At 40.9% G+C, this 21,499-nt stretch overlaps 1 protein-coding gene across 1 annotated transcript in view; it reads right to left on the reverse strand.

Moving 5' to 3' along the window:
* The window catches only part of E2F7 (E2F transcription factor 7), a 50,505-nt gene that overhangs the window by 11,514 nt on the left and 17,492 nt on the right, over positions 1 to 21,499 (reverse strand). Inside the window, exons 4-10 of the mRNA XM_020993510.2 lie at positions 21,107 to 21,275; positions 12,648 to 12,938; positions 10,197 to 10,355; positions 7,139 to 7,276; positions 3,387 to 3,572; positions 2,923 to 2,995; positions 710 to 1,205 (exon numbers count right to left, since the gene is read on the reverse strand). Coding sequence (XP_020849169.1) covers positions 710 to 1,205; positions 2,923 to 2,995; positions 3,387 to 3,572; positions 7,139 to 7,276; positions 10,197 to 10,355; positions 12,648 to 12,938; positions 21,107 to 21,275 — 1,512 coding nt within the window. The remainder of the gene's footprint in view (positions 1 to 709; positions 1,206 to 2,922; positions 2,996 to 3,386; positions 3,573 to 7,138; positions 7,277 to 10,196; positions 10,356 to 12,647; positions 12,939 to 21,106; positions 21,276 to 21,499) is intronic.

The following is a 21,499-nucleotide window of genomic DNA, read 5'->3' on the forward strand; positions in this document are numbered from 1 at the left end:
ATCCTTGGATGTCACCTTGCAATTTCCAAAATCGTTCCTTCATTTATTATTCTCGGAAAATTAAAAAAAAAAAAGATGAATTAGAGTTCTCCTTTCAAATATTCATGATCCAATTTCACAGAATCACAGATTTAGAATAGATCTCAAAGGCTGCCTACATTAAAACAAACCTGGTCTACAACACATCTGACCAGGTGTCATACCGCTTCTTGAAGCCCCTAGCTACCAAGAGGGGGAGTCCAGCCTCTCCGGACGCAGCCCAATGTCGTGGTCTGGCTCTCAGTATTGGGGTGTCCCCCCCATCTCAAGCCTGTATTGGCTCCTTTGTAACATTCGCCCTTTGTTGCTGGCTCTGCCCCAGGGGCAGCACAAACTGAATCCCTCTTACAGCTCTAAAGTTTTCTCTAAAGGTATTTCTTAAGATGTACTCTATGGTAGCCTCTTAAATAGTGGGTCATCTAAGGACCAAACTTAGTTTTTAGGAAAGGAATGTTTTAAAAATAGGTTTTTAAGGAAGTGTATTTAAGCTCCAAATATACCAGGGACATGTAATAACTTCAAGGCAGATATGCCTAATGACTCCTTCCCTCCCCTCTGCCTCCCCTCGGCCCCTTTCCAATGGAAAGCAGTAGCTTATTCATTTCTTTGGCTGTTAAGAAAAACCTTCTGGGTTAATCAGATGCAGACAGGGGCCCCCTCTTTCCTTTACCTTGGGCAACACCAACGAGAGTGGGCCATCCTCAATCTCTGTGCTCTGTCTCTTAGCAGCTGGCTCCTGAGCTTGCTGAGGCCTGCGCTTGTGGGAGCTCACAAAGGGCAGAGCTGACAGTTCTGCGGAGGAGCAGGAGGTCTGTGCCACTTCAGGGGTATCACGGCCCTTTTCTGGTTTGGGGTGGCCTTCCTGGAGGCTTCCATATAGCATGAAGAGAGAAGTAGAGGGAACATAGACCAAAGGTTGATTGGGGAGCGCAGTGGGCTTCAAGCTCTCTGCTCTGGAGGCTGTGGGAGTGGGTACGAGAGCTACATGTCCATTGAGACCATTCTGCAGATGAACTGGTGACAGGTCTGCTGGGGCAACAGAAAATACTTGATGGGATAATGGATGAAAGCAATATTCCGAGTCCTGAGGATGACCTGGGAAAGGAGGAACAGGGTGGAGCTTGCCTGATGAGCGTAACATCTTTTTACTGATACATCCCCGATTCCTGAAATAGAGAGGAAAATGATTATTTTAATGTACATACAGGTCACCTTGAGAATTCTGTGTTCTAGAAGAGTGTAATGACATGGTCATGACATGCCCCCCAGTGCATGGTAAATCCAAAAAGAAATTAAATTTTGGATTGCAATTTCTGGGGGGGAATGATAATTTATCATTTTTGAAAAATAAATTTTATTTATATTTTTTGTTTTGATGTCACCTACATTTCCCACTGCAGCCATCACATTCAACACGTGTGAATGTGATTTTTAAAAAAAAACTTGATAACTGTATTTCAATATAATTAGTTTCCTTTGTATTTTATTTTATGCATTTAAAAAACCCTGGGAAGGGTTCCTTAAGTTTCACCAGACTGCCACACAGGTATAGGACACATAAAAAAGGTCAAGAACTCCTGACAAATAATCTAAAATGAAGAAAAAGAGGAAGAAAAAGCTTTGTAAAACTAACCAACAAATCTAAAAACTCACTTTATATGCAATATTCCACACACATAATTCCACATCTTTGCAAAGAGAGAGGTGTCTTCAATGATTTATCTTGAAGTTTTGCTCTGGCTAATATTAAAAGCAGGCAGCTAGGTAGAGCAGTGGATAGAATGCTGGGCCTAGAGTCAGAAGACTCAACTTCCTGAGTTCAAATCTGAACTAGCTGTGTGACCCTGGGCAAGTCACTTCATCCTGTTTACCTTGCTTTCCTCATCTGTAAAATGGGCTGGAGAAGGAAATGGCAAACCACTCCAGTATCTTTGCCAAGAAAATCCCAAATGGGGTCACAAAGAGTTACACACAACTGAAAACGACTGAACAACAACAATATTAAATGCGGGAGGGAGCATGGTGTAATGAATATAGAGCTTGCCTGGGAGTCGAGAAGACCCGAGTTTAAGTCCTGCCTGTGATACATTATGGCCGTGTGACCCTGGATAATGCATCACCATCTTTCAGTGCCCCAGCTCTCCAAGACCATAAATTGCTCTGCATGTACTCATCCAAATCAGAGGGAGTTCTTCATTAGGACCAGTGAAAATCAAACGTCTACTAACAAAAAAATTAAAATCACTTTGCCAATACCCAAGACATGTTGTCATTGTTCGTCCTTGGCTCTCGAAGAGGACATGGCATCGGGAAGGTGATGCCATGGCTTGCGAGTGAATTGGATTTCAGTGAGGGAGGGCCGTGCAAGGTCACCTGCCTCACTTTCTCCTGTGAAGCCATCACACCAAAAACTAAAGGCAGAGAAAATGGCCCAGATGTGAGCTGGCATGATGGAACTCATGCTAGATTTGGGATCTGGGGATCTGGGTTTGAACTCTGGCTTTGCTACTTTGTGAATGTGGGTGAGTTTACTTAATTTCTCTGGGTCTGATTCTTCACACGTAAAATGGGGAGCTTTGGACTAGGTGACCGCCAAATCTATGATCTCATGAGCTGGGTTCAGAAGGCTCATCCCAGGTCCATAACAAAATGACAACTGGCATTTACAGAGTGATCTGAAGTTTTCAAAGTGTTTTGAAAATATTATCTCACTTGAACCTCCCAACCCCTTTGGGAGGTAGGTATTACCAGTTCCATTTTACACATGAGAACACTGAGGGTCAAAAATATTTAATGACTTGCTGATGGTCAGAGAGCTATTCATTGCCAGAGTCAGAATCTGAATTCGTCTTCCTGATAAAATGCATTTTCAAGACTACTTACTGTGAATCTTTATCTATTTTCTGCCTGCAGGCAGCTGCCAGGTTGACTATTTTTGAGCAATATTCATCTGAACCTGCAAAGCAAAGTGGGAGGCTTATTATTAAGGACTGAAAAAGTCTCCTTATACAACACCGATGAGACACAGCAAAAATCCACATTCACCACTGAATGATTACAGTCCAAAATTGTATCACAGGAGCACTGTGGCTCTAGAGCTGGAAGGGATGGGTCAAAGGCCATTAAGTTCACCCCCATCTTGATGGTAGGTGGCTGCACATTTGCTCTCCACTGGTACAACTATTAAGAACCTGTTGTCACTTTCAAGCCACAATAAAGTAGCAGAAAAAGTCTTTAGCAGCAGAAGAAAATAATTACTGTTATTATTATTGACCAGATTTTATATCAATCAACATTATTAAGCACCAATGCCAGAGACTGTACCTAGTGTGGCTCTTCTTAATTACCTTGCTCTCTTCGGCGAGGGCTGTTGGGTTCTGAGCTCACTTTCCTTTTGATCCCATCTGAAGTGGGGATCATGTGGAAGGAGCTATGGCGGGCGAGTCTCTGCTTCACACGGGGCTGAAAAGGGGAGCGAGGCTCTGTTTTCAGTTCTGGTAGAGCAGATGTTGAGACATCTACAAGTTGTTCACCTGCATAAAGGAATTCATTTAGAATGTTGTATCACGACGACACTCACTGCAGTTAGAGCAACAAGGCTTGAGTCGGAACAAAACCAGGAATCAAAAAATAGTATAAACACAGGAATTTGCTGACCATGGAGATAAACTCGAATGTGTGTGTGTATACACATGTGTACATGTTTGTATGTATACGTGCATATATTACACATGTGCATACACACACAGATATTAACCCTTATCCTAAACATGAATCCCTTCTACATTATTCCTAACAGCTGCCCAGCCTCTGCTTAACAACTCAGATTGATGGGGAACTTGCTGTCCCCCAAGGCACAAAATGACATTTTAAGGCAAGCTCTGCAGTCAACAGACTTGGTCTGAGGCTCACAACCTGTGTGGGGCCAAATGCTTGATTTTGCTGGGCCTTAGTTTCCTCATATGTAAAATGAGGGGGGCTGAACTAGATGGTGCCTGAGGGGGAGCAGAACAAGTCGAACAAGTCTAGAACAAGTCTAAAGAACATTTGTTCTTCTACAGGAGAGGTTAAGTAAGACTGGTCTTCTCAATTTAATCACAGCCTTATAATTCTGACTCCTGAATTTATCTATAGATGGATGACGTCTAGAAAAATATAAAATAACTATCTCTTGCTAAAACTTTGGTGCCCCAAATTACAGTGTTTGCAAAATACTCCATTTCCTTATGAAATTATAAAATAAAAATGATAATACTTTAATTAAGATTTCTGGATACAAAGCACAATGAGAATATGGTGATTTGTGCCTTGGAAAAAGGTAAATTTGATAAAGAATGCAATTGTTTTCTTCACAGAACTTTAATTTATCCCTTTGTAGAAAACATAAAAATCAGGGAAGATGGGTTGATGAGGAATTTACATAATATTGCAAATGATTGATTTCCTATAGTTAGACTCTTTTTACATTTAGTTTGCTATGGAGCTATAATAACTGCCTCAGCTTTAACTGAAATACACATTCATACTCACATGTACATGCATGCATGCATATATATATATATACATACACACATACATATATATGTATGTATCTGTACACACAAACACACACACACACACACACACACACACACACACACAGAGTCTTGTTCTGAATGGGGGCACTGTGAATAAAGCACTGGATCTGGAATTGGGAAGACCCAAATTCAAATCCAGCCTTAGACACTTACTAGCTTTTGTGATCCTGGGCAAGTAACTTAAGCTCTTAAGCCTTAGATTCCTCAACTGTAAAATGGGAAGAAGAAAAGCTCCTACTTCCCAGACTTGTTATAAGGGTCAAATGAGACATTTGTAAAGTGCTTTGCAAATCTTAAAGTTCTATATAAATATTATCATTAATAATAATGATGAAATAATATTTTTGAAACAATAAAAAAAAGAATGGGTATTCACTAAAAATAAAATCACCTATAGGTCCTTCTTAGGTTTGTACAAACGAGATTTAAGAAAAAAATGGGTAGCTTATATTTTTACCGATATAGTTTTTTCTCTCCTTGTCAGTCTAACTCCTTCCTATCCTTTGTAGTCCAACTCAAGTATCTCCTCTTCAGACTGCCTTAAAGAACACCCTCTTTGCTGGTCTCCTTACTTCAATCTTCTTCCAACTTGAAAATTACATCATTAGAACATATTGTTCTTAAAAACTGACTTCATCAGGTAACACTCCTATTCATGAACCTACTATGGCTCCCTACTGCCTACCACATTCATCTCAAACTCGTTGGCCTTTTCAAGGCCTTCTATAACCTGGCTCTGTTCTAATCTTATTTCCCACTTTTTTTCCCTCAACATATACACACCTGGCTTATTATTTTCCCCTTCCCTTAAGTAGGGTTCTGTGAACTTATTTTATTTTTTAAAAAATAGTTTGATATCTGTATTTCATTATAATTGGCTTCCTTTGTAATCCTACATATTTTAATTTGTGGATTTAAAAACATTATTCAGAGAAAGGGTACATAACCTTCACTGGTCTGCTAAAGGGACCCAGGATACCCAAAAAGTTAAGATAGATAGACGAGTAAACAAACACAATTAAAAGAAAAAAAAAAGCTTGGTTGAGTTTACATTGTTAGCATCAAAATTAGCTGAACTACTAAAAAAAAGAAAAAGAAAAAACCCAAACCTGCAAACAGCATGTATTTTTCTGAGCAGAAGAGCTACCATCTACAATATCAATCATAATGAGAGTCAGGCTCTGATCCCTTACATTAATACCAGCCTAAGTTCAAGATTGTGTTCTTATATTTTACAGTGTGGCAAGATGATGCTGTGTAATACCTTTTAAAATTGATTTTCAAAGGAAATAGTTCCTACAATGTCAATCTTTTCCATTTTCAGTTATGATACAGCAGTTAATGCAATTTTCACCTTATCTAGTAGCTTTTATTTCTTTTTAACACAAATAAAATGCTTTATTCTGCTACTGTAAGATTTAGAATCAGACTTGAAAATAATGTTTCTTTTGCAATTGCTAAGGGTCCAAACATCTGACAAAACTTAGAAATGAAATCCAAGATTCTGCTGACTGACAATGTCAGATCTGGGATCTCAGAATTTTATTCCTTCCTTCCTTTGTTGAGTCTTTTTTTTTTTTTGGAAGGGAGGGAGGGCAATTGGGGTTAGGTGACTTGGCCAAGGTCACAAAGCTAGTAAATGTCTGAAGGCACTGTTGAGTCTCAGTCTGTGTATTTGGAGAGAACAATAAGATACAAACCCCATAAGAATGTAAAGGAAAAACAACACTAAGGCACCAGAATCAGCTCGATGCAATGACCAATCCTGACTCTAGAGGGCAGATGATGAAATGAAACAGCTCTTTCTTCTTGATAAAGAGGTGGTGCACTACTGATACAGAACAAGGCATGCACTGTCAGACCTGGTCAGTGTGTCAGGTAGGCTCGCTTAACTCTACTTTTTTTGTCCTAAAAGAGGGTTCAATGGAGAAGTAGCAGGGGTGGAGAATGATACTGGGAAATGACAGTGATAGAAATAAATGAATGTAATTGACTCATCTTGACTCCAGAGCATGCATTCTTAATTTTGGGTCTGTGAACTTAAAAAAAAAATTTTTTTTTTTGATAATTGCATTTCAACACAACTGGTTTTCTTTATGATCCTATGTATTTTACTTGATGCATTTAAAAACATTATGGTGAAAAAGGGTCAGTCAGGCTTCACTCACTACAGTGACATAGGGGTCCAGTCCATGACACTAACATAGTTAAGAACCCTTGATCCAGAGGGCAGATGATGAAATATATCCCTTCTCCTGGAAGAGGGGTGACGGATTACAGGTACAGAATTAGGCATTTTCTGTCAGGCATAGTGAATGAATCAGTTTGTTCCAAAAGAAAAGCATCAACAAAATATTATTTTTTAAAAGAATCTAGTTTCCAAGCTATACTGAAACTTAACAGTTTTGCATGTGATTGGGTGCAAAGAGAGAAAAATCAGCCTTGACAGTTATAAAATACAAGAATCCTGTTTGATTTGGAATAGCAAATAAAACAAGCCTCTAGGCATGCCCCCAACCTACCATTTTCTGTGCTGAAATCCACAGGACCAATCCATTTGAATGCTGGCTTCCGACCTCGCTCTTCTGTCACATGGACTTTCTTAATTAGCACCAGGCTGGTCAGAACGTTGGCAATGTCATACAGCCTTCGTACCTTTGCTGAGAGATAAAACCCAGTGATGGTTACATGGTTCGAGGTCCCCAGGACTGCTGGGTTCAGGGCCTAGGGAAGGTTTCTGTAGCACCATATAAACCTAGGCAGTGAGGAGGAGGACTTAAGTACACACTTGTCAGCTTTCTTTGTGTTAAATTGCATGGGACTCAGTGGACAATATTTGTAGTATCCTTTATTCCAATAGCTCCCCACTTCCTCTATGATGCACCTTGGCAGTGGAGAGAGTGGAGGGACAGGAATCAAAGGTGAAAACACCAACTAGGAAAATTAATTCTTTAAAGAAAGTGCTGGTAAATAGGAATTATAATTTATGGCGCTGTCAAAAGCGGGCCCTGTGGTCTCTGAAGGAGGTCACCCGTAGGCTGCCATGTTAGTTCTAATAGAGAAGAAGGGAATTTCTAAACAGCACCTCTGTAGAGATGGCTGGGACTCCCAAGGTCCTATGAAAGGCTTATGGTCCCTGAGGTATTGCTGTAATTGGCAATGTGACTTGGATCGTGGCTTCTTCATCTAAAACGCCTGGAATTTGGATCAGAGGAGTATAGACCTACAGTTGGTTGGAACCTCGGAGACTACTTAATCCAATTTCCTCATTTTAGGAAGTTGAGGCCTAGGTAGGAAGTAGAACCAGGGTTTGAACTCGGATCACAAGATCATAGGTTTACAGGTCCGAGCACTCCAAGTTCAGCTATGCTTTTCACTATAACACATGCCAGCCACTGCCTCGGTGAGACAAAGTATTCCTTCAAATTTCCCACGTTTCCAGAAAGAGATTAAAAAACTCAATTTCCAGAGAACATTTCAGGAAGTTATATTCAGCTCAGAGTAGAAAACACACAAAACTCGGAAGATAAATAAGGCTGTGACAATTTCTTTTTAGGCAGTTGATGGTTTCTAGGAAGAGCTCCATCTAAATGGGAAAGGTAGTAATTCCACTCTCCTTCAAGAGAGAAGATAGAGTGAAAGGGATCTTTCTACCACTGTCTGGAAGCCTCATTTACGAGCCCTTGAGATTTTCTTCCCTTGCCTAAGATGGCTGCAAAGGTACAGTAGAAACTAGATGCTATACCAAAGAAAGGAGCTGGGTAAACCAATCCCAGGGCCTCAGTGAGCTAACTGCTATTGTCTTTACCTACAGGGTCAAACTAAATCAGCAGGATGGTGCAGTGGGAAGTGCTAAGTCTAGAGTCGGAGGGCTTGGGTTTGAATGCTGGCTGAGCCACTTACTACCTGTGTAACTGTGGGCAAGGACTCCTACCTTTGGACCTGTTTCCTCACCTGTTAAACAATGGGTTTGAAATAAAGGGCCTTCAAGGACCCTTCCAGTTCTAAATCTATAGCCTGTCACTTATTTCAAATGATCACTTAATCAACAAGTCTTTATTAAATGCTTGCTATGTGACAGGCACTGAGGATACAGAGAAAAAACAAAAATAGTCCCTGCCTTCCAGGAGCTTATATTCTGAATAATGAGTACTCTGCAAATTTCATCGTCAAGGTGCCATGACCTAACTAGGTAATGTGTGGCAGCATGGTAGTGTTATGGACATAATGGAGAGAGTACTGGTCTCTATGTAATGAAGACCTGAGTTCAAACACTTGCTTAGACATTTCCCGGGCTATGGGACTCTGGGGAAGTTACTTAACCTCTCCCAGCCTCAGTTTCCTCATTTATAAAATGGGGATTACATTAGCATCCACTTCCCAGGGTTTTTGTAAGGATCAAATGAGATAACATATGTAAATGATAGTATTGTTGTCATCATCATTATAATAATTATTTTAACATAGGTAAAGTGCTACATAAAGGATACTATTACTACCATCACCATCATTATAATAATTACATGTAAAGTGCTATGTAAATGATATTATTGTCATCGTCATCATCATTATAATTATAACACATGGAAAATGCTATATAAATAATATTGTCATCATTTTTACAATAATAATAATAATAACAATTAATATCATCCGTTCAAATCCTCACTAGCCTAAGCATTCCTAACAATGTTCTGTGTTCCCAGTCTTCACAAGACTATGCAGAGAGTGGGAGGAAAAGGAAGAGAACCCAGACACTCAGTCTCAGACACAAGGACAAAACAGGAACACCGGTGGCCCTCTCGCCCTTACATACAGATTGGCATTTGCAGCACCAGTATTGTCTTCCCCTTTCCACTGGCCACTGCGAGGAGAACACTTGCTACCTCTTTCTCCGAGAAGTTTATGGGAGGGCAGGAAGCAGTGTTTTAGTGATTAGCTAGGCTGCTGTAGAGGGGGCAAGGAGCAAGGAGCATGAGACTGGGAAGCTTCATGGTCCTGAACAAGGCATCTATATGGTGCTTTAAGGTGTACAGAGCGCCCTGCGTGTGCTACCTCATTGGAACCTTGCAACAATTCTTCAAGGTAGGCAGGATTATTATCCCCGTTTGATAGAAGAGGATGCTGAGTCTCAGAGATGTTGGATGACTTTCCCAGGTCACAGAGCTAAGACTTATCTAAGGACTTCATGATTCTAAGTCCATTCTCTATTCACTGTACCACCTAGCTGTCTCAGTGGCTTCATCTGAACTGCTGGAGGAAAGGGGAGTAGACCCAAGTTCTATTCTTGGTCCTGCTATTTCTTATCATTTTATTTCTTTACTCTTCTGCCTGGGCCTCAGTTTCCTCAACTGTAAAACAAGAGAGTGGGACTAAACGATTTCTCTAATACTGTTGAGACCCCCCCCTTTTCAGTTGTCTAAAATTACAATCATCTGCCTTTGCTCAGAAACAGAATAGGAGAAAATTAGGAGAAAACTGTATGGAGTTCTTTACTTAGCATCAGACAGTGTTTGTGGTCAGATTCTTTTTTTTTTTAAATTATATGAGGCAATTGGGGTTAAGTGACCAGATTCTTACTTTTAAACTTGCTATGATCAGCCACATCCTGACTCTCTTCAATCAGGATCTTGGCGGCGACGTCTAGGGTGACTATCTTAGTCTTGGAAACAAGGAACAGCATGACGAACTTCTGGCTCATAATTCGCAAAGATTTGTCCTTCCTGCTGTTTGCAGATGCTACAAAGAGAAGAAAACACGTGAGTCAACAGGAACCTCTTCAGGCAAAGGCTGCACCAAGTCATGGGTCAACAGTCCCTACAAGGCAGCCCATTCAAAGGACGGTTCTGAAACTGAACAAGGATTATGCCCGTCAAGAGAGTCTGTTTTTGGTCCAGGTGCAGGATTTCATTGGAGTAGCGAATGCTCTTTACTAATGTGGACAAACACCTTTTCTGCAGTTTATAGTCCTAAAGGAGTTACCTGGGGCATCACCCAGGATCTTAGAGATCTTCTTCTACCTCCTTACAGCAGCAGGATCTTTCCTGACCATTTCCCATTTAAACAGAAACGTGATTACATTGGAAGCCAGGGTCACAGATTTTGACTCCAAGGTCATCTCTGTATCCCTCACACCATGCCAGATGGGGATATAATTTGACCTATAGAATGAGGCAAGATCATAATTACAAAGCAATTATTTTCTTGGGTAGCTTAAAACTGGTTCTGGGGACAATTACTTGGTCTTTTCAATTCAATAAACATTTATTAAGTGCCTACTTGGTGCCAGGCACTGTGCTAAGCCCTGAGGATATAAAGAAGACAGTCACTGACCTCAAGGAGCTTACAGGCAAATGTTTTACTGATATGCATTTTTTTCAGAAACAAAACTCATTTCCCATTACCTTCCATCCTGTTTAACAATGTCCTTTCATGTGACAAAGAAGAATAGTTTTGTAAAAAAAACTCAACACATTGACCAAATCTGACCACACATGCCTCATTGTGTATCTGCAGTCTACTCCACCTCTCTTCCAAGAAGGGCCTTTGAGAAGCAACTGAATCCTTCCCATCCCCTGGGCCCCCCATTCACAGATGAGTAGTTGAGACACACAGAGAGAGCTTCACTGACTTGTCCAGGGTTACATAGCTAGTTCAATTTCTTAATTGCAAGTCCAGGCCCTTAGCTACTCAAGATGGGCTACGGAATTGGACCGAATACCAGTGCCTTTAACAGTGTTTGTCTTTCAATTACTGTGGGTAGTGTTATATAGTGTTCTCTTGTTTTTGCTGATTTAAGTTTGCATCAACCTCTGCAAGCTGAAGATAGTATCAAAGAGAGTATCAAAATGTTTCAAGCAAGTGAAACTGTTACTGGAATTAACATGTAACCTTTCAAGTAGTCATCAAAGCAAGGCTATTATGGAAAACAGCAACAGCAAAACAAAATGCAAAAGTAGCAAGACTGTTGCACTGTGCCTGTGTGTGCTTAAAAAAAAAGGCCTAGTCAAATGAGTATTGTCTATGGAGGATGCATGGAAGTGCTGGGCAAGGAGTCAGGAAGACCTGAGTTCAAATTGGACCTCAAACACTTACTAGCTGTGTGACTCCGGGCAAGTCTCTCAGACACTTAATGCCTCAGGCAACTCTCTAAGAATACTTGTCGATCTGAATTATTTGCCATAAAAATCACAGCTCTGGACAAAAAACAAAAACAAAAAAACACTCCAAAATTAATAAGAAGAGTGTACTGAAATATTGGTCTAACATCAGAGATGAATCACTAAATCTTGGAGGAGTCACCATGAAAGCTTAAGGAAAATCCAATTCAATGAACATTTATCATCTACTATAAGCAAAGTATTGTGCTAAGTCACAGAATATTTTCCTTTCCGTCTTTGAATTCCCCAGCACCTAGCATGCAGTAAACACCTTAGGTGGCATGATGGACAGAGTACTGAACTCACAGGAAGACCCAAGTTCAAATCCCACCTCGGATACTCAATAGCTGTGTGACCGTGGGCAAGTCACTTAACCTCGGTTGCCTCAGTTTCCTCATCTGTAAAAGGGGGATAACAGCAGCACTTGCCCACAGGATTAGTGCCTGGGACATAGCAGGTGCTTAATAAATGTGTATTGAAACAAACTGAGGATTAAATAAGATAATAATTGTAAAATGTAGGTTTGCTCTGCAAACCTTAAGATGCCATCTCCAGGGTAAACCTCTTAACCTCTCAGGGCTCTAGGCAGCTTTCTAAGTTGAAGAGAAGGTGACAACTTGCATTGGCAGGAGGAGTTTCCTCATCTGATAGCTCCCTATATGAATGAAGTCACAGGTCAGTCCTCTATCATCCACCCTTATTATTAATTATGTGATAAATGCTTATTGGATTGGATGGGAGAGAATTCTGGGACAGAAAATGGGAATTGGAGGAACTCTCTAAAGCTAAAGATTTAACACTGTTCACCCTAGTGCTGAAACTCTTTGGGGAGCACAGCTCTCTCTGTTCCCTAGGTGGTCAGCAAACTCACCAGAGGTACAATCAGGCTCAGAGAAATACAATAACTGTTGGTCTTGGGAATCTAGGAAGCCCTCCCTTTTCCGCTCTCCAAATTTATACTCCACTAGGTCGAGCTCCTTTTGGTGAAAATAGGCCATCTGTTCTTCATATTTCTGTTCCTCTCCTAGTCTCTGGAGGTTCTTCAAGGTTTTCTGGAGGCCATGCCGTCCATGCCAGCCATATTGATTTTTGGCCACTCGGCTAACCATATGCAGGGACTCCAACACATTCACGATGTCATAGATGCGTCTCCGTTCAACACCTATTGAAAAAAAAAAGCGCCATGGCATTGGACAAACACTTCAGAGAGCAAACTCCTGCATGGCACAGACCCGACCTGGAAGAGGTTTTATACAGATTCTAGTGCAGAATTTAGCAAACAGTGGCTAGATAATAATTTAATAAAAATGCAATTATTTCTCTTATTTCTTGGGATGATCCTTACTAGAAAGGTGTGGCTAAAATCTAGGCTTAATTCAATGATGGCTCTGATTTCCTTCAAAGATCAGCTCCTATGCCACTTTCTCCACAAAATCTTTCCCTAACCCCCTCCCCCAATCATCTTGCATCGGTTTTGTATGTATGTATGTATGTATAACACACACCCCATATACATAAAATACGTATATTACACTTCTATATAAACACATACATACACGATGTGTGTGTTTACATATGCGTGGCATCTCCATTGGTTAGACCGTAAGCTCTTTGAAGGCAGGTCTATTTCATGCTTGCCTTATCTTTGTCATCTAGCACAGTGCTTGGCAAAAGAGCAGAACTTCAAGACATACAGGCTGGTTGGTTTTGTCTGTGATATATAAATGATAGAAAGAATTTTGCTCAACAAGACTTGGGAAAGTAGTTTGTTAGACTGTAAGCTCTTTGAAAATAAGGGTTGTTTTATTATTTGTATTTGTGTCCCCAGAACCAAGCACACAGTAGATGCTTAATAAATGTTCAGTTGAAGTGTTGAGGTGAATCAAATTTAAAAGCATTTGGTGACTTACTCCAGATTTACCCAATATATTCTGTGTATATTCAATAAGATGTTTATTTTTTGAATGGGGGGAAGGAAAGGGAGAGGACGAGCATTTATTAAGCACCTCCTCTGTGACAGACAGTGCACTAAATGTTTCACAAACGTTATCTTATTTGATCCAAAAATGTGACGCCATCTGTATGTGGGAACACTTATGGAAGCTCTCTCTACCGATGCGTATTGGCCACTCGTCTCTAATTATAATCTTAGGGAGTTGCTTGGGGTTACTGAGGGATTAAGTGATTTGCCCACAGTCACACAGCTAGTCAGAGGCAGGAGCTGAACCTAGATCAGACCTCTATCCATTATGCAATGCCTTTTATATCAACTGTTATATTATAGTTAATCATGTGCACGGCTTAGCTTCCCCATTAAACTACAAGCTTCCTGAGGGCAAGGACTACAAAATTCCTTTTTCTTCCCCCTGGCCACAGCATCCTATCACAGTACCTTGTACATGGAAGGAACTGATAAAGTCCTCACTGGATTGACATGCCCAGCTGATTTTATAATGTGTTGCTAAGAATGCCAACTACAAAATAATCTGTGTCTAATTGAGAGCTGGCCTCTGAGGCAGGACAGCAGGGCCTAATTCCTACTGCATGTGTCAAGCTCACCTCTCAGTATCCCAGGAAATTCTCAAAGACTCTTAAGTTACTACGTGCAGGTACTGAACCACATTAGCAGAGAGAGATTCCTATACCTGTGAGATCATAGGCCTGGTCTGGACCAAAGGAAAAAAAATCTAAGAATTAATTCTTCAAATATCTCCCTTTCTTGACACATTGGTCATGCAAAAACAGCTTTTACATCCTTCTAAGAACCCACATGGAATAGATAGTTGGTAAATATTCAACTTATACATTGGAAGCATTAAGGACTCAAATTTATTAGGTATTTGAGAGTAGAGAGTGCTATGCTTGAGTCAGGGATGTGGGTTTGAATCGTGCTTCAGACATTTATTAGGTAGGTGACTCTGGGTAAATCACCTAAATTCTCTGGCCCTCAGTTCCCTCTTCTATAAAATAAAATGGTTGCACTTGGTAACTTCTAAAGTCTCTTCTAGCTCTAAATCCATGATCCTGTCGGTGCCTGCCATGTGCCCTTGATGATCTGAATGTAATCTGGGACAATGAGCCATGACAATGTGCAAACTTGTCCCTTAGGAGACTGGGTAAACTTGTAAACCAGACCTACAGCTGGTCACTGTCACAGATTTTCCAATGCACTATTTCCCTAACCAGAATTGTACTAGGAAAAAAAAAAAGGATTTTAACTGTCTAATTCTAAAGCACCCAAAACTTTCTTGTTACTTAATCAACACCCTCTAACCTTCCTGGTCACTTGACCAAGAAAAATAAAAGCTATTTTAATCAGTTGGATCAAGTGATTGAAAGAGGTGCCTCACTGATGAATTCTAGGCCTGGATCAGGCTGGCCCTTGGTAGTTCAGGATAGATATTTGAATGAAAGGAGTGACATGTAGGTCATTAAACAGTTAACCAAAGGTTTACCTAGCCATAGTATAGGAGGAGACTATACAATGATACAACACTTAGCTCAGGGACAGATGGCTTCCTTGCTCCCCTAAGAAAACATGAGGTCATGAGGATAGGGGATGGGAATTCTGAATGCATTGGTACATCTAACAGATCTGAGGGAACTTGAATTACCATAGATGGGCCTTTTTATGTTTTAAGTGAACAGGAAGACATGTCATCATGGACTGAGCCCCCTAGGAAACTACTAAGAGTCTCTATCTTCAGCACTTGGGGCCAACCAAATCTTAGGGACAGTTTCCTTGGCTCTTGGGAAAGGAATTAACCCAACACACATGGGAGTGTGGGGAGGCACGAGTAGAATACTGGGGGATAGCCCTGGCTTATCATCCCATCCCATAGCATTCCCCCTTTTAGGAAGTCTCATCTCAATAAACAGTCACTGACTCTACAATCCTGGCTAGCATGAGATACCAACATAGAAAGAATTCTTCCCCATCTGTGAATTGTTAGATCTAGCAACAAGCACTCTACCCTTTCTGAATTCATTTGTTCCATTTGTTTTGATACAGGTATCCTCAACAAAAGAATTCTGACATCTCTCAGAAAACCATACCAACTACAGAGTGTCTCCTTCTGTCTGGTTGGCTCTCTGCCTAGTTTGTGTAACTAGAGTGGACTAAAATTAATAAAGAACAGTTGCCCTTCAAAAATTTATCATGGGAGGTATACTTTTTCAATCAAACAAATCATGCAACAAAAATGTTGGTTGCTACAAGGTATTTTCTGGTCACATGCACTCAAAAGAACTGAGGGTTCAATTCTAAGGTTTTGGTTGATGAACCCAAAGGGAGGTTTTTCTTTCCAAAAGCTGTCATGGTCCACAGTGGAATATCCCTGGCATCAAGACTGATCAGACCATATGTCCAGGGCAAGCCATTCCAATGTTTTCACATATCCACTTTGAAAATAAGGTTTAGATAGCTGCCAGCTTAGTGCAAGACCTTATCGCCTCACACCTAGACTACTGTAATAGGAATTACAATTCTCTGCTTGGTCTCCTTGCCTCCTTGAGGGCAGGGACTGCATTTTTCCCTTTCTTTATCTGTCTTGTGCTTGGCACACAATAAGAGCTTAATTAATGCTGCTTGTTGGCTTAGATTAGATCACATACTTTGCCTAGAGGGTACCAAAGAACATAAATGATCTCCACCAGCAAAGTCAAAGAAAAGTGATGGTACACAGGGAATGCATACATTCCACTGTTACATATTTGTATACATTCAGTGTAAACTCCTAAGTTTGCATAAACACATCAACCTGGAAAGTGAAGACAAGAGTCTGGCCACCTGTTAGGGCTGTTATAGAAAGAACTCCCACATTAGGTGGGACGCTAATCTAGAAAAAAAGTTTTGGAGCTAGAAGGAACCATTGAGTTGAACCTCTTTCATTTTACAAATGAGGAAACTGAGGCAGAGAGATTAAGCAATTTGCCCAGAGTCAGAAAACTAGTAAGTATGTGAAGCAGGATTTGAACTCAGATCTTCTTGACTCCAAATCCAGTTGCCAGTCCTTTATAGTTCTAAAGATAAAACACTAGATGCAGATTTAGGAAATTTAGCTTCTGGGTCCAGCTGCAACTTCGGGAAAGTCACTTTATACCTGTGGCCCTCAGTTTCTTCATCTGTAAAACAGGGGATTTGGAGATAATTTTCAAGATCACTTTTAGCTCTGATAGACAAAGAGCCTCAGTGAGGCTTCCTAACTTGGGGTCTGTGAATTTGTTTTCTTAATATTCTGATAACTTCATTTCAATAGAATTGGTTTCCTTTGTAATCTTATGGAATTTACTTTAGGCATTTACAAACATCATTCTGAGAAGGGGTCTCCATAGGCTTCAGACTGTCTAAAGGGTCCATTTCACAAAAAGATGAATTCCACAACTTGGAAAATAATGCGAGGCTAAAAAATGGTAACTGCTGTATCATTGTATGAAGGAAAACCCTGAAACATTTTGTCCACATCTGGTGACCTTACCAAGTAGTACTGTTTTTAACTATTTGCTTGCTATTTCATGAAGGGTTCAGTTTCAAAGGTCAAATAGCTACCCTTTGCCTTCTGTTTTCGTACCCTCTAGGGGAGCCTGAAGGCAGAAAGCTTTTCTCCTGGTAGCCAGGCATTTTCTTTTGGATCCAAGTAATCCTTCTAATCCTGGTCATGACATTAGTTCCGCCATTGAGGATTTGCACACGTTACCTCCCGTTAGTCACTGATTAAGCTTTTCAAGAACCTCCCTCATCCCAATAGATTAATTACATCTCCTTTTCTCTGTGTGTGTGTGTGTTTTAACATCAGTCAAAGCAAAATCTTATTCTTTTATTTTGCTACCCATCATTTCCATCTCGAATCTGTTACAGTAAAATCTCAGGAAAATGATGCTCATTCTACTGATTTGGTTTATGGTACCATCAATTTAGATTTTACAGATGAGGAAATTAAATCCTAAAAGTTCTGAGTGATTTGTTCAAGGTCAAACAAGTACTGAGTAGCAGAGCTAGGCTCTAGTTAAAAACTTGGGTCTCTATTTGCATCCTCTATTGCCCATGCTATTACTTCTAATTAATCCTGAAGGCCCCTAACTGGGATGAGCTTGGAGTCACAAGACCTGGGCTCAAAACCAGACTCTGATATTGGCTATATAGCTAAGGATGGGTAAGGTATTTAACTTCTTTAATGTCCTCGTCTGTAAAACGGGAGATATTTGTACTCATAGGGTTACTGTGAGGAAAGGGGCTTTTGTAATGGGGAAAGCACTATGAAGACATGACTATTTGATCCCTCTGCCAAGGGCCTGGTTGACCTTGAAGTAGCTCCTAGAACAGTCACAGCACCCCACCTTGTCACCCCTACACTACCTGTACGTTGGGGACAGCACTTTAGCAGACTGGGACTTCCTGGCCCACCTGGCTTCCCCAGCTTTGAGGCCCTTCTGTCAGCCGTGACAACCTTGTCAGCTGGACAGAGGTGTCATCTGTTGTAATTGCACCAGCAGCTTTGGAGTCAGGTCTAAGTGGTAATAAGTTGTTCATCAGATGTTTTCCCCACAGCTGGAACTCAGCAATGGATAGACTGAGACAGAAAATGACAGGAATCTGCAAAGGGTCCCACTGGCCCCACTGTAGGAGTGTCTCCCTGCATTTTTTTCCCCTCAGTGGGACATATAGTCATTTAACCTCTGGGCTCAGGTGACCTAGATGGCTGGGGTTCCTTTCAGCTTTAGAAATCCAAGCACTTTCCTTTCTCAAACCCTGCCCCTAATGCACCATTATGTTTCCAGTCTTGACAATGGTCCATTCTCAAACCCAGTTACTGGAGCATCTTGCTTTCTCCTGCTGGCTAGTTCTGGGAAATGTCACCAACAGAACTTAAAATTAATTGTCCCACATGGTCCTTACCCAATAGTTTCTGCAATTCAGAAATAGCATGGATTGTCCTAGAAAAACTGGATCAGCTTAAATAACAGAAACCAGGAAAAGGTGACAAGATCTTCAAAGCTGATCTCAGGGATCATGTCCTATAGGAAACCTTTTCTGTTTTCTAGTTGTTAGTAGTCTCCCTACTCCACCAACCCAAAGCTACTTTATTTCATATTTATTTATCTGTGTTCATGTTATTTCCCTCCCACAGAATATAAGCTCCTTAAGGGCAAGGACAGCTTTCATCTTTTGTCTTTGCCAAGCCTAGAGTAGGTGACTAATTAATGCTTGTTGAAATTAAATTCAACTGGAAATATAATTCACAGCACAAGAACTGATAAAGGCTGCTAAATCTTGGAAGGGCTGGTCAGCAGGTTGCAAGGTTTATAGCTTCACTGACTCAATCTGAAAAGTTTGTTTAGCTGATTTTTAAAGAATTCTTTTCTTCACTGGTCTGTGCCCTTAATAGTCAGTACTGCTACAGGAAACATGCAAATTCATTTTCTGGCCACTGCTATTACAGTTTAACATTTATTGCATGTCTGCAATATGTTGGTGCTATGAAGACCCTGTGATAGTACGTGTCCACCAGGGGTCTCTATTTTAAAGCAGAAAGACCCATATATACTGTGCTTACATTATGCATACAGGTCCCACAGAAAGAACAATGTCATTTGTTTTTCCTCTTTTGAATTTGATATCTCCTACTTCCCACCCTGCCTTTCTAGTTTGTTACACCTGCTTTGGGAATTATGAGAAAAGTTTCAGACGTAACATCTTCACTTCCCAAACACCTGTGTGGGTACCTTCTTCCCTTCCTCGCCCCCTTCTCAATTCCCTTTTAAGTGCTGCCTTTCCCTATTAGAGCGTAAGGGCCTCGAGGGCAGGAATTCTTTTCTTTTTGCTCATATTTTTAGCCCCAGCACAGTACCTGGTATATGTTAAGTGCTTAATCAATGCTTGTTGCCTGCCTTAAAAAGAAAATAAGAACAACTTTTGTGTCATAGGAGGGACGAGAAACAATAGAAAAGAGAGAGCTCCTAAGTCGCTTTCTCTTCAAAGCTTAAAGCAAAAAGGTGTTTCTGAAATGTGAGCCTTTCAGTGATGTAATGGGTTTTGAATTAAGAGGATCTGGGTTCAAATCTTAGTGACCCTGCTCTTTTACCACCTGTGTACCTTTGGGTAAGTCATTTAGCTGAGGCATAGTGGAAAGAATGAACTCTGACTCTGAAGTCAGAGGTCCTGAGTTCATATCCTTCCTTGGACATTAAATGACCTTAGGTAAGTCACTGGGTTTCAGTCTTCATCTGTTAAGTGATGGGATGGTTAGACTAGATGGCTTCTGATATCCCTTCCGGATCTAAATCTGTTTTTTTGACCTCTCTGGGTTTCAGTAAGTTTTGTTAGCTGTAAAATGAGAAGGTTGGATGACCTGATCTCTCAGGTTCCTTTCTAGCTCTAAACTCTAATGTTATTTCTAAAGCCCCTGCCTCATAATAGGTCTGTGGGCAGATAGTACAGCATCCTTATCTTAAATATGGGGAAACTAAGTTCCAGAGAGGTAAAACCAACTTATTCATGGCCAGACACCTAACAGTAGGAGCCAGAACTTGATCTCTAAGTCTCCAGGATCACAGACTTCAGATCTGGCAGGGTTCTTAGAGGCCCTCTAGTCTGAAGGTTATTTTGCAGATGAAGAAACAGAGGCTCTGAGAAGCCTGAGATTGCACCCACAGTAAATGACAAGGATGGGCCTCACCACACTTTCTATGATCTGAAGCTCAGCCCAGCCACTTCTAATACAGCTCAGTTCCTGATGTTCTGGACTTTTACACCCTATACGGGTACCTTGCTTACCCTTTCCCCCCTCTTCAACTCCCTTTTATGTATTGTGTTCCCCAAGAATGAAGCTCCTCGAAGGTAGGCAGAGACTGTCTTTCCATTAAATTAGTATCCCCAGTGCTTAGCTCATATAAGTGCTTAACATTTATATTTTATATATGTTTAATCTAACCTTTCTACTTACAATACTATAGTTACAAATGAGAACATTGTTATCAAAGTTGAAAAAGAAAAAAACGAACCTTCAGATTTCAAAGATGTGAAAAGCACATGTGTATAAAGAATTGTAGTTAACACTGGTGGCCTCCTTCCACCTCAATAGTCAATAAACATTATCAAACATCTGCTGTGTGCCCAACACCGTGCTAGGGGCTCTTCCAAGACAGCATCCCCCCCCAAAGACTCTTTCCATAATTAAAGAGGCGCCACACAAAACTTGGTGGCAGTCGAAGAAAAGCCCCATCTCCATGCATCTCATTCATTGTTTGCAATCTTTGCAGAGGTCTCGGTTTAGACGGACCCCATTTTTCTGACCAGCTTCCCAAAGACTCTCTGGTCCAGAGCATACATACCCAGACTGGTGGCCACTTCATCCAGGGAGATTGTCGTCTTCTCCGTGGATAAGGGGTAACTAGGATAGCGAGCCAGAAACTTTTGGCACAGAAGTCCTAAACTCTTCTGCTTTCTGCTTAGTGGCTGCTTTTCCAAGTCATCCACAGGGCCGTCCCCAACAGCATCAAGCTACCGTGGGCGTGAGGGGAGGGGAGAAGAGGGAGGAAAAACAATCCATTAACACGTAAGAAGTGGAACCATAACGGGGCAAACAGGAATCTACAAGGGACAAAGCCAATCAGAACGTTTTCCAGCTAAAATAGTTTTCTTTTTCTAACCTTTTTTGACTTATATTTATTATCTTTTTTGGACCGGACTTGTGGTTTCATTGGTATGGGCAACTCCTAATGAGA

This window comes from Phascolarctos cinereus, unplaced genomic scaffold (genome assembly GCF_003287225.1).
Source record: "Phascolarctos cinereus isolate Bilbo 61053 unplaced genomic scaffold, phaCin_HiC Scaffold_1;HRSCAF=81, whole genome shotgun sequence".
Classification (NCBI taxonomy): domain Eukaryota; kingdom Metazoa; phylum Chordata; class Mammalia; order Diprotodontia; family Phascolarctidae; genus Phascolarctos; species Phascolarctos cinereus.